Here is a 16,819-nt window from a genome sequence, read left to right as displayed (position 1 = left end):
TGGTGGCCTAGCAGTTAAGGATCTGGCATTGTCACTGCTGTGGCATGGATTTGATCTCTGGCCCAGGAAATTCCGCATGCCAAAAAAAAGAAAGAAGGAAAGAAAGAAAACAGGTCACCTGATGGTCTTATTAGAATTGGAAGGAAGCACATCGGAGACAGAATGTACTTTCGAACAGCATTTCTTTCCAGCCTCAATTGCTTTGTTTTCCTTTCAGGCATGCAGTCTGCAGAAGCTGTTTGCAGTGGAAGAGGAGTTTGAAGACGAGGTAAGGAAGTGTTGGTGATCAGAGATGGCAGAGGAGCTCTTAAGATGTAAACACCCAGGCCCAGAACATTTTGGAACAGTCTGCCCAGCTCTCCTTTTACTTGACATGTTATCTTTTTTTTGGGGGGGGGGGTCTGTAAGAGGCTGAGAAATGATGGGAAATGTAAACAATCCACTTAACTGTCTTAGAAACAAATAAAAAAACCAGAGAGATGGGCTGCCTGATTGTCCTACCTTTAAATCATAAGGGCTCTTGCCTAGGAGCTGTGTCCTCTGGGTGATTAGGTTCACATCCATGAGGACGTACTTGACGTGGGAAGAAAGTTTATGGAGAGGCAGAGACAGCAGAGTTATTGGATGGCGGGAGGCCTGGGGCCACCAGCTGGCCACCTGAGCCAGGGCAAAGTGCTTCATTCTCTGGCCTTCCACTTTCTCTTCTGCAACATGAGGGGCGTTCTTCTGCCTCATTCTTCCCTTCCCTGTCTCTCTCCTCAGAAGATGAGGGATGAGACTAAATCTGAAACTGGCATATTAGAATCATCCCACTTGGGGCCCTACCACACGCCAATGAAATCAGAATTTCTGGGGATGGGCCCAGGTAGGAATATGTCGGGGTTTTGTTGTTGTTGTTTTGGCGGCACCAGAGGCACATGGAAGTTCCCAGGGCAAGGATCCAACCTATGCCACAACAGCAACCTGAGCTACTTCAATGACAATGTTGGATCCTTAACCTGCTTCACCATAAGAGAACTCCCAGGCAGGGGTATGTCTTATCTCTGGGTGCAGCCAGAGACCCTGGAACTGGTGGTCTTCATGCTGTCTTCCCTCTCAGATGTGATGGATATAGTTTCATCTGGGAGGCTTGCTCTCTCAAATCCTTTTCTTCTTCTTCTTCTTCTTTTTTTTTTTTTTTTGTCTTTTTGCCATTTCCTGGGCCGCTCCCGCGGCATATGGAGGTTCCCAGGCTAGGGGTCAATTCAGAGCTGTAGCCGCCGGCCTACACCAGAGCCACAGCAACGCAGGATCCGAGCCGCGTCTGCAACCTACACCACAGCTCACGGCAACGCCGGATCGTCAACCCACTGAGCAAGGGCAGGGACCGAACCCGCAACCTCATGGTTCCTAGTCGGATTCGTTAACCACTGAGCCACGGTGGGAACTCTCAAATCCTTTTCAAAAAGAAACAGGATTTAAGTGAGTAAAGCCCCCAAAGGTAAATTAATGTGCTTAAGAAAATAGCACCAAAAGTCTGGAGAGCCTCTTGACTCCAGTCTAATGTATATGGAAACTACTAAACTGTATTTATAGAAGAGAGCTGCTCTAGTTTATCAGCGACAAGCCATTCAAGCCTACTTTTTGTCTCCCTGTGCTTTGCTTTAAAAATCACATTTAGGATTTAGCCGGATGGCTAATTTGTGCCTAGTAGGTTGGTGAATGCTGCACCAGGGGCCCTGCCGTGGCAGCCTCGGCCCCAGGCTTCCCTTCCTTTGAGGCTTTTGGAACCTGAAGTGTGAACAGGAAAACAGACCTTCCCCAGACCTCTTAAAATTCTGTCTTTGGTTTGTCTCCTTCTTTGAGGCCCCAAGACATAATGACAAAGGCACATATGGGCTCCAGTCCTGGTTCTGTGACGTTGCTTAACTTCTCTGAGTCTCGGTTTCTGTATCCATCAAGCCGGGCTAATAATAGTACCTATTCATAAGGCCATTGTGAGAATTCATTGAGAGGATTCTGGTTCCATGTTTACAAGGAAGCTGGCACCCAGTGAGGTTCTCCAAATGTTAAATGTTTTGTTGTCACTGATTTTTGTTTTAACACATAATTCAGAACTGCCAGCTTTGTCAAGGAGATGTGTCCTTGTCCTTGTCTTTCAGCTTTGGAGATGTGTAATCACAGGCTGGAAAAGTGACTGTTAAAGTGACTGTTAAAGTGACCCTCCTGGGTCTTACCCGGTCGTGGTTGGACTGCGAGGCCAGTAATGGAATTAAGAGTGAAAGACTCGGAGTTCCCGTCGTGGCGCAGTGGTTAACGAATCCGACTAGGAACCATGAGGTTGCGGGTTCAGTCCCTGCCCTTGCTCAGTGGGTTGACGATCCGGCGTTGCTGTGAGCTGTGGTGTAGGTTGCAGACGCGGCTCGGATCCTGCATTGCTGTGGCTCTGGTGTAGGCCGGCGGCTACAGCTCTGATTAGACCCCTAGCCTGGGAACCTCCATATGCCGCGGGAGCGGCCCAAAGAAATAGCAAAAAAGACCAAAAAAAAAAAAAAAAGAGTGAAAGACTCTGACAGCTCAGGTTTCTCTTCCGTGACCAGTCCCTTTCCCTCTTCCCAAGGCAGATGACGTCGTGTCTGAGTGAGAGCTCTTCCGGAGAAAAGGGCTCCATCAACCCCCAGGGTCATCAGGATTTTCTTGCTGCTGTGATTCCAATGATATTATTATCACTAGGTCCTGAGGTGGTCCTGTGGGAGTGTGCTACTCTCCTGATGATACGCAAGGCAGGAAAGATCCTTCCTCTGGCCTAGACAGTCCAATGAGGCAGCAGGGGCTGGGGGTGGAGGGACCTTCCTGTCAGTTAAATCAGCAGTTCTGACTCAAAAACACCCTCAGAACAGGTCTGTTGCTCTTGAAGGTGTCAATCTCACCTTGCTTCCCAACTGGAATCCATACTTAATTTAACTTGCCTGAAAAGCTATATTTAACTTCTGCCTGTGTTGCTGGATCTAGGGTCTCTCTGGCTCACTGATGAATTCTCTGTGTGTAGGGGGGCTGGGGTGAGGGGTGGGAAGTGGGGTGAGGACGGGCAGCAGGACCAGCTGGACAGATCCCTAGTGCACAGGCTGACTTCCTTGGGATGGGTGTGTGACCTTGGGTGACTTGTTTGACTCCTTGGTGACCTGGTTCCTTTGCTTCTTCCTACTTCTCCCCCAGCTGCCACCACTTGCCCACCACCACCACCACCACCACCACCACCCCCTGCCCCCGCCTGAGATTGAACAAAGAGCTTCTTGAAGACTTAACCTTAGAATGTGGCTGGTAGAAGCCTGGTGATGGGCTCACGGCAGGGTCAAAGGTGGTGAGAGTCCACCACTGCCTCTTGTGCCTTGGTTTCTTGTTGCACGCATCGGTGCACACATACGTACCACAGGCCTGAAACAGTCAAAGCAGAGTGTTTCTTGATTTCCAGGTGACAAGACCTGCTGTCTCTGCTTTTTTTGTTTGTTTGTTTTCTTTTTAGGGCTGCACATGCGACATATGGAAGTTCCCAGGTTAGGGGTCAAGAATGGGAGCTGCAGCTGCCAGCCTACGCCACAGCCACAGCAACGCCAGATTCAAGCCGCATCTGTGACCTGCACCACAGCTCACGGCAACGCTGGGTCCTTAACCCTCTGAGTGAGGCCAGGGATCACACCCGTATCCTCATGGATACTAGTCAGGTTCTTAATCTGCTGAGCCACAACAGGAACTCCTGTCTCTGCTTTTTTGTAGGATTTTTTGTCTGCAGTGGAGAATGCAGAGAACCAGTTTGCTGGCTCGGGGCCTGTGACCACTGGGTGCCTGCGACCTGTCTCTTCCCGGCCACAGGAGGCTGCACAGGCACGGGCTTCTGGGCAGCTGCTGCCATGTCCCCCTGCTCCTTCAGAGGCTGTGGACCTGCCAGCCCCGGGGCTCCACCGTCCTACATCCAGCATGTCCTGGGCCATCAGAGGTCAGCCTTCCACAGGAACAGCCCCCCTAGGGCCTGTTCCGACGTCTAGCAACTGGACTGGCGATCAAAGAGTGACACTGACAGAAGTGCTCAAAGAGCCAGCAAGGCCCCAGTCCTCAGCCTCCCGCCCCCAGTTCACCTTTAAGAGTCAAGAGCAGGTGATTTGTGGCTTTGAGGGGCCTGAACAAGATGAATTTGATAAAGTTCTGGCAAGCATGGAGCTGGACCTTGGAGTTAGCAGTGAGGCCACAGGAATCCTGCCTGCCTGGCAGCGGGAAGACTCAGCATTGGCTAAAAAGGCCCGGGTAGCTGATCTGAACAGACCTTGCCAAGAGGGGCCCACGTCTGCCACCCACGTCACTGATATCGTGTCAGCCCAGGGTGAGCCTCCGGAGCCTGGTGTCCTCTGTGGGACTCCTCAGACCCACCTGAGACCTGGTGCCACGGCTAACCTTCCTGGCCCAGCTGCCTCAGTAGTTCATGCCCAGCAGCCCCACTGGCAAGTCTCTCCCGAAGGTCCCCGTCTTCGAGCACCCCTGCCTCTCCAAGCTGCTGGCAGGCCCGTTCAGAGCATCCCTCAAAACCGGCTCCCAGGCCCGCCGTTCCTGTTTCCAAACACCTGCTTGAGTGGCACACCTCATCCTCCCAGCCCACGAACTCCCAGCTCAAGCTGCGCCACCCCCTCAACGACTGTTTTAGGATTGTCTCCTTGGAGGCCCTTCCAACCCCGGGCTCCATCGTCTGCTGTCCAGTCTCCTGCCAGCATCCCAAAGGGCCCCCAGCCCTCTCCCGTTCCTCAGGCTGCTCTGCAGACGCCCATAGTCACCAACCACCTGGTGCGGCTGGTCACTGCTGCCAGCCGGACGCCCCAGCAGCCCGCCCGCCCTGCCACCCGTGCCAAGACACGCCGCTTCCCTGGCCCCGCAGGGCTCCTGCCCCACCAGGTGAGCGACACTGAACGGAGCCCCACCGAACAGAGCCAGGGCTTTGCAGGCCACTGGGGGAGAGCAGCTGAGGCCCAGCACGGCCCAGTCCCGAGGCGGAGGAAGGAAGGGCAGAGAAGGAGGGGTTCCAGAGCTGTGGAGGAGGTCAGGCGCCCGAGGGGGCCGTTGAGGTGCTCAAGCTCTGAGAATTTCACACTTTCCCTACATTGAGCACCTACTGTTTACTGGCCCCGGGGCAGGGAGACTCATTTGTATTTGTCAGCCACCCATGTGTTGGGCACTTTGCTTGGAACCGAGAATAGAGATTCACATAGAAATAGTTGCTGTCCTAGGGAGCTTCCAGGGGACTGAAAGAAGCAGAACAAATGATTATACATAAGAGGCACAAAGGAGTTCCCGTGGTGGCTCAGTGGGTTAAGAATCCAACTAGTATCCATGGGGATGTGGGTTCGATCCCTGGCCTCGCTATCACGAGTAGGTTAAGGATCTGGCATTGCCATGAGCTGTGGTGTAGGTCACAGACTCGGCAGGGCCGTGGCCGTGGCTGGCAGCTACAGAGCTACAGCTCTGATTCGACCCCTAGCCTGGGAACCTCCATACATATGCCGAGGGTGCAGCCCTAAAAAGGCAAAAAAAACCCAACAAAACAGGGAAAGGGCAGAGAGTAGGGGCCGTTCCCTGGGCGCTGGGGAGGCACTAGGCTTGCTGAGTGGGCTTTGGATGGATGAGTAGGAGGTTTATGGACGTGTGTGGCGGAAGGCTGTGCCCTGGAGGACATTTCAGCCGTGGGAGGACGGCAGAGCACGTGCAGAGGCGCAGAGGCGGGCGAGCAGGCCGCGAGGGAGAGCCGCAGACCTGCTCATTGTGTCTGGTGTGCGGGGAGAGCTGGGCAGCCGGAGCTGGGCTGAGCTGAGAGTTTGGATTTCGGCACCAGTGGAGGGACAGTGTCCATCAAACCAGATTTAGATCAGATCCCAGGTAACTGGACTCTGGTCTGTTGTGATAGGTATCCCCCTTTCCCCACATTTGGAGCGTGTTCGAAACAGTTTCTACCTGTTCCTTGGTCTTTCCTGTCGCTCCAGGGAGGCCATGTCCACTCCTCCTGGGCTGCATCTCTGGAGGGAGGGCTGAGGTCCCTGAGAAGGGGCCTGGGAGAGCTGCCCTTTAACTCCTCACGCCCTCTCTATTCAGGTCCTTGCCCCTTTAGGAAGCCCTGCGTTTTGTTCCCGGGCCAGCTCCAGCTTCCTCACGTTCCCGAAACGATCTCCAAAGCGTCTTTTTTGAGCCCCAATGAGGCTCCTGAGACTTCGTTAGGAGAGCTGTAATATGTGTTAATTGTCTCTGATAGTTTCCTGCACTCATTATATAACCCAGACAAGAAGCTGCACTTGTAAATAACAGCTGCTGAGCTTGCTCTCGCCTTCTCCTCCTCTCTCCCCTCGTAGCACAGCGGGAAAAACCTGGACGACATCATGGTTTCCACGCCCCAGACTCCAACTCACGGTGCTCTGGCTAAACTCCGGACAGAGGTAGCTGATCATGTGCAAGCGGTACTTCCTGGGCATCACTTAAGGGCCGGGGACATCCCTGCTTTGGGTGCTGCTGGGTCTGTTCCCTGGGGTCATGCACCAAAGGACATTTGGAAAGGTGGCAGTTTTACTGGCATTAACCGAAGCCTGTCCTGATGCCGCAGGGCCATTAACCGATGCCACGGGTCTAGCCTTCTTCACTAGGTGAGAAGGAAAGGCCCAGCTAACTCCATCTTCCCGAGGAGGAGGAGGGGAGTGTGATACACATCAGGAAATCGTATCTCAGGAACCCTTCCTCTCAGGTTTCTGGGAATTGAGCTGGAAGGATCTGACTTCATCTTGCCTCTGGCGGGTTCCCTCTGGGTGGGTAAGACCCAGCCTCCCTCCCCCCAGGATTCCGATTAATCTGCTCTGCCCTCAGACCCACTTTTGCTTTAATTCTTTCTAGAAGTTTTTCTCTTTGCCATTTCAGATACAAAGCAATAAATACTCATCTGGATTCAAAACTTTTTTTTTTTTTTGTGCTTTTTTGCTTTTTTAGGGCTGCACCTGCTGCATATAGAAGTTCCCAGGCTAGGGATTGAATCGGAGCTGCAGCTGCCAGTCTACACCACAGTCACAGCAACACAGGATCCAAACCATGTCTGTGACCTACACCACAGTTCATGGCAACACCGGATCCTTAACCCACTGAACGAGGGCAGAGATCAAACCCACATCCTCATGGATACTAGTTGGGTTCTTAACCTACTGAGACACAACAGCAACTCCCAAAACATTTTCTTTTTTTGCTTCTTAGGGCCACACCCGTGGCATGTGGAGGTTCCCAGGCTAGGGCTCTAATTGGAGCCAGAGCTGCCGGCCACAGCCACAGCCACAGCCATGCCAAAACATTTTTTTAAGTATAAGAAGGTGGGAGTTCCCGTCGTGGCGCAGGGAACTCTCCACCCCCTATCCCAACCCAGTCAAGGTCTGCAGCAGGCTGGACCCGTTGATGCAGGCGCCCCTTCTGCTCTCTGGTGCCAGGTGGTTACTAGTTCCCAGGCATCGGTGGAGGAGGACTTTGGACGAGGGCCCTGGCTGGCCATGAAGTCGTCTCTGGGCCTGGATGAGAGAGACCCCACCTGTTTCCTCTGTACCTACAGCATCATCATGGTGCTGCGGAAGGTAAGGTCCTGGTGCTGGGATCTGAAGGAGGACCATCGTTGTCCCTTTCCTCAGCCTCTGCCCTGCTCCGCCTCAGGAAAGGGGCTCTCTGTTTGCTCCCTCTGACCCCAGGCCTGTCTCTGAGCTGCAGTGTGAAGCCCCTTTGGTTATGTCTTCCACTCACCCACCTTTTCGCGGCCATCCTCCGAGGTATCAGGCACAGGAGGAAGTGGGTCATAAGCATGTCTCTACACATCCGGGCTCTGAATAGGGTGGGATAAGCTCACTGCCAGCCTTAGCGCTCCCCAGAGGTCAAGGGTCGTGGGCAGTACACCTGCTCATGTATTCCTGCCTGTGGCCTGCTGTGCCGGACCTCTGTATAAGTGTAAACACATAAACACACGAAAGAAAGGAAGCAGGGGACAGAAATGCGGCCCGCCAGCTGCAGGTCTGCCAGAGGGAGACGGGAGGAGCCCTTTAAACTGCCCCTTTGCCCTCCGCAAAGGAAGATCACCACACCAGTACTCTGCCCCCTGCCGCCCCCGGGTTGCCCTGGCACACTTGGGAGCCTAACAGATGGGACATGGCTGGCTCAGCAAACACCTCTGCTGTAACCAGGCAGCCCTGAAGCAGCTTCCCAGAAACAAAGTCCCCAGCATGGCGGTGATGATCAAGTCCCTGACTCGGAGCGCAATGGACGCCAGTGTGGTTTTCAAGGACCCCACAGGTGAGGAGTTAGGTCCCGGGAGTGTCTGATGAGTGGCCTCTGTGGAGGTTAGGAGGTGAGGAGGCGTCACCCTCTCCATTTGCAGTTGGGAAAATGGAGGCAGTGAGCAACCCACTTCCCAGCCACGGCCCAGACCAGTCGCTGTGCTGCCCTTGACCCTGAGGCTGACGGGTGGTGTGGCGTTTGCAGGAGAGATGCAGGGCACGGTGCACAGGTTGCTGCTGGAGACCCGCCAGAATGAGCTGAAGCCTGGCTCAGTGCTGCTGCTAAAGCAGGTACGAGGAGCCCCGGGTCGGGGCCTGCTCTCCCCACTCCCGCCCTGGAGAAAGGCCCTGGTGTCTCTCTGGCTCCCTTCCTTCCCAGGACCCAGGCAGGGAGTGGCTGGGCTGGTGCTAGGCCCTGGCTTCCTGGAGCTGAGTCAAGGCCTAACTGCCCCCTTTCAGGGGCAAGGATGGGCATGGGGCCTGTGCCATGAGGGGCCGAGAGTGCGGGAAGTGGTTCTACTGTTGCACCAGGGCTGGATAAGGAGCAGTTTGTGTGACCCTGGTGCAGAAGCCATCAAGGGAGAGCCCAGAAGGGCCCGATGGCCATCGGGCAGCACCTAGTGTTCTGTCAGGGCACTGACCCCGCCTTCCTCTACTCCAGATCGGAGTGTTTTCTCCTTCACTCCGAAATCACTACCTCAACGTGACGCCCAACAACCTGGTCCACATTTACAGCCCGGATTCTGGGGACGGCAGCCTCCTCGAGCCATGCGAGCCCTTCCCCAAGGTGAGGGGAGCGGGTGGGGGTGGGGACTGGAGCACCGCCGCACATCTTCTGATCTCTTCCCCTCCCCACCCTGGGGAGCAGGCGTGTGAAGTGTCCCTGCTCCAGCCGCCTCCCAGATGGCACAGTAACAGGACCCAGAGGAGCAGCTGGCTTCTTGGTGATCCTGAGTGTCTGACAGAGGGCATGGGAGTCACTTGAGAACTGCCTGAGTTGAGGGTCCCCGCGGGGGTGGTGGCCCTCCGTGGGTGACTGCGGCCCAGGTTTGCTGCAGGTGGCAGTGCAGAGAGCAGTTAGCTGCAGGTGGCTTGTCAGGTGCGCCAGCACTTGCTCTGGTCTTCCCTCCTGGCTTCCGCCTCTGCTAGGGAGGGGCCCCAGCCCAGAACTCGGGGAGGGACACGCCCTTGGGGAACAAGGGAGACTGGGTTCCAGGCAGCTCCACTCCAGGGTGAGGGTGCAGAGCCCAGCCTTAACTTGGCACACCGTGTCCCCTCTGGCCACCCCCACCTTCCTGGGATCCTATGTTGTGGTGCTGGCCTGGCCCGGGGGTCAGGAGATTTGGTTGTGTCCCTGGTTTGCTGGTAGTTTGTACCATGACCTTGGGCAAGTCCTGTCCTCTCCCCTACCGTTGCTTTGTCTATAAAAAATTGGACTGGATGACGTCTGGTCAAGTTAGGCTTTTAGCTTTAACTTGCTACTTCCATTTCTCTCTTTCTCCTTAACCTTCCACCTTCTCTCAATATCACCCCACTTCTTTTTAAATTTTTTTCCAGAGTTCCCCTTGTGGCGCAGTGGAAACGAATCTGACTAGTAACCATGAGGTTGTGGGTTCAATCCCTGGCCTCGCTCAGTAGGTTAAGGATCCAGCGTTGCCGTGAGCTGTGGTGTAGGTCGCAGATACAGCTCGGATCTGGCGTGGCTGTGGCTGTGGTGTAGGCTGGAGGCTACAGCTCCTGTTAGACCTCTAGCCTGGAAACCTCCATATGACACGGGTTTGGACTTAAAAACCAAAATAAATAACTAAATTTTTTTCCTCCATACCCACAGCATGCAGAAGTTCCTGTGCCAGGGATCGAACCTGTGCCACAGCAGTGACAATACCTGATCTTTAACTTGCTTCGCCACCGGGGAATTCCTTACCCCACTTCTTCTTTTTTTTTTTTTTTTAATCTTTTTTGGGCCTCACCTGCAGTATATGGAAGTTCCAGGCTAGGGGTGGAATTGGAGCTGTAGCTGCCGGCCTACACCACAGCCACAGCAATGCCAGATCCGAGCCACATCTTCGACCTATACCACAGTTCACGGCAACGCTGGATCCTTAACCCACTGAGCGAGGCTAGGGATTGAACCTGCGTCCTCATGGATGCCAGTCAGATTCATTTCCGCTGAACTCCTCCTCGCCCACTTCTGAAAGAATCATCTTTATTTTTCTTTAAAGTTTTTAGTTATGTATGTATACTTGCTGAAAAAATTTGAAATGGTACAGATACAGCAGCATGAACTGACCCTTCCCTGCTTCCAATCCCTGGGGCTAAACATGGCTAATGGGCTTAGTTACTAATTTTAATTACTTGTCCACATATTAGCTAGTCTGGGATTGTTAACAGCTCATCTTTTTCAAATAATTCAATGAATTGTATTATATTTATAGTTGCACAACAGCTCATTTTTAATTCTAGGCTAACTCCTCAGCATATTTCTAAATGGTCTCTTCACTCTCTGCTCCAGCTATAGAGAGTCCCTAAAACATGAGATTCCAGCAGCATTAGAAAAGAAAAGAAAGTCAGCCCTAACTTTTTTGTTTTATTTTTTTAATTATCTGCCGTTTGGCGCATTTGACGTTTCCGCTCCCTCCAGCAGCAGGGGCCTGGGTGACTGGCCCCTGCCACATTCCCCTGTTCTGAGCCCCCACCTGTTCCTTGGAGGTCGGGTGGAGATGATGGTACTGTCCAGAGGGATTTCAGGGGCAGAGGGGTTGCTAACCAGATCCTCTGTCCCCAGGATCCAGGAAGCTCCCACGAAAGCCTCCAGCACAAGACAGCGAAGCCTGGGAAAGACCTCAGAACAGCACAGAACCCAGAGGCGGGGGTGGAACATCCAGAGGCAGGTAAGGCCGCCAGTCCACCCAGGAGCAAAAGAGCTTCTCCCTCTATTTCCGCTTGTACAGCTCAGCCAGATTGTTCTGGCTGCATCTTTTTCCTCCTGTGACTCTTTGGACTTTGCAGAATCTTATAGAATCAGATGTGGTGTGTCCTCTGGCAAGGCTGCCGGCCACAAACTAATTAACACAAAGAATGCGATCCACAGCTCCCCATTTCCAGGCCACAAGGAGGACACAGACTGGCGCCTTCCTTGTGTCTTGTGTGGGCTGATGTCCAGACTGCAGAGGCAGACTCTCCCATCTTGACTAAGTTCCGAGGCCCTCCAGGCAGCGCTGAGGGCTCCTGCATCTGTGTGGTTCAGGTGGAACCAGGATACAGACCTGAGAGGCCCAAGTACAGACCTCTTAGGGCAGGGCCAGCTTGTTCCTCAGGAGGAGGCATCACCCAGGTGAAGCTGACACAGCCCAGGTCTGGTCCCTAGCTCTTTGATTCTGTTAATTCAATCTTGTTTGGCCCCAGAGTTCATGGGATTATGGGTAGGTGTCTCCACATTAACCAAAGTCACAGTAGACCAATGGATAAACTGCATAAACTCATTATTTATATTGTGTGAAAAAGTGTCTATCCTGTATGCTGGAATCTTCTCTAGAATCTTGCACCCTCTCCTCGTAAGTCAGCGTGATGTCAGGCTAAGCATGATGTCAGCCGTTGTCAGAAGGTTGCTGGTGGACGTCGAATAGAGTGAGGCGGGCTGCCTGGAGACTGTTGTGGCTTGGTGTCACATCTCCACTGTAGGGACAGACTTGCCGGGCAGACAGCTGCTGGCGGTGGCTGACCAGTGCTGGGAGACACAGATGTGGATTCCTCCTCTTGATTCCCATTTTCTTAGGCCCACACTGGCTGCTCATTCCCCTTCATTGAACCTAGCATTTCTCCAAACGCTTGTAGTGTAGTTAGTGAGAGGCCTTTTTTTTTTTTTTTTTTTTTCGGCCATGGTGTGCAGCAGCTTAATGTGGAGTCTCAGTTCCCAGACCAGGGATTCAGGGATTGAACCTGCTCCACAGCAGGGAAAGTGCCAAATCCTAACCACCAGACCACCAGTAGACTCCCAGCGACGTTTTTTGTTATAATCAGATTCCAGTCCTACCTTCCTGAGTACAGTGCTGGTCACCTCGATTAAATTTTGAATGCCCCCAACCTGACGTCTGTCCTTCCAGCAGCAGTGTTTGTCGAGTGCTCTGTGCCAGACGGGGAGCTGGCCTCTGCAGCTGGAGTCCCCGCCTGACTGACTCTGGGCCTCCTGATCCCATGCATCTGGCGGGAGTTTTCTAGGTGGAGGCCGTGGCTCTGACATCAAATAGATGCTCACTTGGGCAAGTTGTCAGCTTCTTTTAACTTGTTCTCTCAGGTAAAGTGGGGATTATAACAGGAACTACCACAAGATGCCCTCTGAAGGGGCGCAGTGAGACCCCGATGAAGCGATGGGGGTAACAGGTGGCCCTGTGCCTGCCCCCAGGCCAGCAGCCTACGTGTTAGCTGCTGTTATTAACAGCGTAGCAGTAGGGTTTACTGAGGTCAACTCTGTTGCCAGGTTCTCAGGCATAAGCACCCCTTGTGAGAACTGGCGTCGGGAATAGTTAATTTCATGCCATCTGCCCACAAAGGGGAACAGTGATGATGGCTCCTGCTCTTCAGGTGAGGGACCAGATTAGTGAACTGTGGTTCGGAATACTTCCGGTGGTTTTCCCCGGCCTCGTGTCTCCCTCTGTCCAATGAGAAGGTTGTACTAGGAGACTCTGAAGCCTTTCTGCTCAGGTACTGTGCCTCTCGATGGAAAAAGAGGAGACCTGGCAGCCCATGGGGAGCCTTTTTTCTTTTTTTCTTTTTTTAGGGCTGCACCTGCAGCATATGCAAGTTCCCAGGCTAGCGGTCGAATAAGAGCTGCAGCTGCTGGCCTTCTCCATAGCTACAGCAACACCGCGTCGGAGCTTCATCTGTGACCTACGCCACCACTCATGACAACACTAGATCCTTAACCCACTGAGCAGGGCCAGGGATCGAACCTGTGTCCTCATGGATACAAGTTAGGTTTGTTACCTCTGAGCCACAACAGGAACTCCGAGGGAGCCTCTTTCTTAGCAGAATACAGGCATTTTGCTTTGCCTTTTGTTGTGTGCGAGTTTGTGGGACACAGAGGGAAGATGCCAGCCTCAGGCCTATTGGCTTAGGCACCTCTGCCCAGGAGGAGCCACCTCCCTGACTCTGCAGCGGGGTCCAGGCCCTCCTGAAGGGCGGGAGCTTTGGCGCCGAGTCACGTGGAGCCCTGGTGTTCTCACTGTCTCCCCACCCTCTCCCTGCCCCCTGCAGATGACCTGGATGGGCTCCTGAGCGAGCTCCCTGAGGACCTCTTCTGTGGGACCAGCAGTTGGGACTGCCCCAAGGCAGGGCACCCACCGTGAGCCGGCAGCCTCTCAGCTCCAGGCAAAGCTCTGGTTGTGTCGGATCACACCCCAGAGAGAGAGGAAGACCAGCACAGCTGGAGGACAGTGTCCCCGCGCTTCTGTGGTCCCCCCAAACCCACCCAACACTTCCCCGAGGACGCCCTCATCCCTCGGATTCTGCACTGCCATCACCTTGGGTCTTCCTTTGGCAAACCAGAACTCTGCCCGGGATCGGCTCCGGCCTACTGTCCTCCAAGCCCTGGGTGCATATTCCTTCTCCTCCTGCCAACAGGGCAGGTGTGTACTCACCCGCCTCAGCTTGACTTTAGAGGATGTTGGGCCTGGTCCCTTTACTCCCCAGTCGTTGGACAGCTTTGGAGCCAAGAGGAGCCACATCTTGGCAGTGGCCACTTGCCCATCTGGACAGGGAAGGAACACTCAGACTTCACTCTGCTCTGTCTCTTGAGGCCTTAGCTGCCCAGCTCCCCTGTGCCCAGGGCTCCCAGGTGCGGGGGCAGGGGTGAGGCTGGGGGGCCTAATTCTGAAATAAAGCAGCCGCCTGCTCCCCTCTCCTTTTCATCCTTGCTGCTCCTGGTCCTGTCTGCCCTGTCAGTGGTGCTTTGGCCCAGGCAGAGCCAAACTACTCGTTTTCTTTCTCTCTCTCTTTTTTGTAAACTTTTTTTTTTTTTTTTTTTTCCCTTTTGGCTATGCTGGTAGCATGCGGAAATTCCAGGCCAGGGACTGAACAGCAGTAACCAGAGCCACAGCAATGACAACACTAGATCCTTAACCCATTGAGACACCAGGGAACTCCTAAACTTTTTCTTTTGGACAGCTTCAGGTTTATAGAATTACTGCAAAGCTATTACAAGGAGTTCTCACATCCCCCACACCCTTTCCCCTACTGCTGCCATCTTTCTTTCTTCCTTTTTTAAAATTTTTTTTCTCTTTTTTCTTTCTTTTTTTTTTTTTTTTTTTTTCCCTTCTTTTCTTCTTCCACACCTGCAGCATATGGTAGTTTCCAGGACAGGAATCAAATCTGAGCCACAGCTGTGGCGCTGGATCCCGAATCCATTGCGCCACAGTGGGAACTCCTGCCATCTTTCATTATATATATGGTAGATTTATCACAACTAAAGAACCAGGCTTATTAACTGAACTGTATACCTTATTCACATTCACTCCATTTCTCACTGACATCCTTTTTTTCTTCCAGGATCCCATGTTACTTTTAGTCATTGTCTCTCTAGGCTCCTCTTGGCTGTGGTAGTTTCTCAGACTTTATTTTTTAATAACCTTGACAGCTTGGACGAGCACAGGTCTGGCTGCCCCTCCATTGGAAGTTGTCTGCTAGGTTTTCAGGATTAGACTGGGTTTGTGTGTTTGGGAGGAAGACCACAGAGGTAAGGTGATGTTTTCATCGCATCGAATGAAGGGTTGCAGTTGACCTTGACACCCGGCTGAGGTAGGGTTGGTCAGCTTTGCCAGGTTTCTCCTCGGTCAGGTCACCCTGTGGAAGGAAGTCACTCTGTGCTGCCCGCACTTAAGGAAAGAGGAGTTCTGTTCCCCCTTCTTTTTTTTTTTTTTTGTCTTTTTGCCATTTCTAGGGCCGCTCCCGCAGCATGTGGAAGTTCCCAGGCTAGGGCTCGAATCGGAGCTGTAGCCACTGGCCTACGCCAGAGCCACAGCAACGCGGGATCCAAGCCGCGTCTGCGACCTACACCCCAGCTCACGGCAACGCCGGATCCTTAACCCACTGAGCAAGGGCAGGGACCGAACCCGCAACCTCATGGTTCCTAGTCGGATTCGTTAACCACTGCGCCACGACGGGAACTCCTGTTCCCCCTTCTTAAGGGCAGAATATCTGCGTGGGAATTCTTGTGCATGGGTGATTCCTCTGGTCACCCTTATTTTTTATTCAGTCACTCATTTCTATCAGTGTGGACTCATGGGTATGTATTTTATGCTTCGGGTTATAATCCAGTACTACTTTATTTTGTGGCCATGCAACTCTTCACCACCGTAGTTTCTCTGAACCCCCTTTTAGGCAAGAGTTGGACAAGGGCCGTGGTGGGGTGTAAAGGGTCTTCTTATGTCGCCCTCCCATTCTCTCGTCCTTCCTAAGTGCACCTTGCACAGCTTCTTTCTCTACCCCCACCCCCGTCCCCTGGTGGCTGACTCCCCAGCTCTGCCCCCAGGCTGGAGCCCACCTACTCGGTGCTCTTCCTGCACCTAAGCCACCGGCGCCGCTGGCCTGCGGGCCCTTCCCCACTCACCCCCACCCCCACCCCGCCGAGCCCTGGTCTCTGCCGCTCACGATCCCGACACACGTCCTGGTTCCTTGCATACTCATCACGCCACAGGTTCTGAGCTCCCAGAAGGCAGGCTGGGGAGCCAGTCGCCTGGCACTGTTCCTGCCAGTGAAACTGGGCTCCATGTGGGTTGAAGGAAAGGCCTCAGGAAGTTAATGCTGAGGACAGTTTTTCTGCCCTTAGGAAATTAAAGCTAAGGACAGGAGACAGAACCTACGGGATCTGAGGACCGAGCTGCAGTCAGAGCACCTTCAGGCTTGTGACAAGGCTGCAGAGAGGCTGGGAGGTCAGCACAGCCGCGGGCCCCACTCGCCAAGGCTCCTGTGTGCCTAAGGGCAAGGGGACGCCCACCCAGCCTTGCCATCGCCCAACCCTGGGAACCCAGCTGTGGGTGCTCAGCCCGGCCGTTGGTGGGGTAGTTAAACCATCGAATAGGTGCCAACAGGGTTAATCACAGCTGCGTTTATAGAGGCGCCTTTCTCCGAGGCTCTCCAAGGCCTGGCTGGGCATGATCTCACTCCTCTGGGATCCCCCACCCTGGAACACCACCAAGACGCTGGGGCCGGAGTGGGTGAACCGCAGGGTAACGGCAGAACCGGAAACAGCCAGGGCTGCTGCACCCACTCGGGCAGGCAGATGAGTGGTGGCCCTGGCGGGGAACAGGGGCCCTCAGTCAACATGCTACACAGGAGGCCGGCCCCCCACAAGCCAAGGGCTCCCAAACACCACATCAAGAGCTGCTGCGTGATAGGCCCGACTGGGTACCAGAACCCCAGCTGAATCGATTCAGGTCCTGCCCTGGAGCCCACATCCAGCGCGGCAGGCTGTTATCCACGGTCCTGGGGACAGGGGCTCGACAACCTGCAGGAGAAGTCCT

The 16,819-nt window shown here is 53.8% G+C and overlaps 1 protein-coding gene across 4 annotated transcripts in view; it reads left to right on the top strand.

Annotated features, from left to right (window-relative positions):
- C12H17orf53 (chromosome 12 C17orf53 homolog) overlaps nucleotides 1–14,200 on the top strand; it is a 33,309-nt gene extending 19,109 nt beyond the window's left edge. For 2 of the 4 annotated variants that reach the window (XM_021066897.1, XM_021066894.1), the window contains 9 exons: nucleotides 218–268; nucleotides 3,754–4,917; nucleotides 6,363–6,446; nucleotides 7,473–7,613; nucleotides 8,211–8,319; nucleotides 8,509–8,594; nucleotides 8,965–9,090; nucleotides 11,089–11,194; nucleotides 13,557–14,200. In XM_021066897.1, coding sequence (XP_020922556.1) covers nucleotides 3,955–4,917; nucleotides 6,363–6,446; nucleotides 7,473–7,613; nucleotides 8,211–8,319; nucleotides 8,509–8,594; nucleotides 8,965–9,090; nucleotides 11,089–11,194; nucleotides 13,557–13,648 — 1,707 coding nt within the window. In that variant the 5' untranslated portion in view covers nucleotides 218–268; nucleotides 3,754–3,954 and the 3' untranslated portion in view covers nucleotides 13,649–14,200. Of the gene's footprint in view, nucleotides 1–217; nucleotides 269–3,753; nucleotides 4,918–6,362; nucleotides 6,447–7,472; nucleotides 7,614–8,210; nucleotides 8,320–8,508; nucleotides 8,595–8,964; nucleotides 9,091–11,088; nucleotides 13,124–13,556 lie in introns of those variants that run through there. The other 2 variants (XM_021066895.1, XM_021066893.1) reach the window with 1 other exon arrangement.

Source organism: Sus scrofa, chromosome 12, assembly GCF_000003025.6.
Source record: "Sus scrofa isolate TJ Tabasco breed Duroc chromosome 12, Sscrofa11.1, whole genome shotgun sequence".
Lineage (NCBI taxonomy): Eukaryota > Metazoa > Chordata > Mammalia > Artiodactyla > Suidae > Sus > Sus scrofa.
This window is presented reverse-complemented; position numbering and strand designations above follow the sequence as displayed.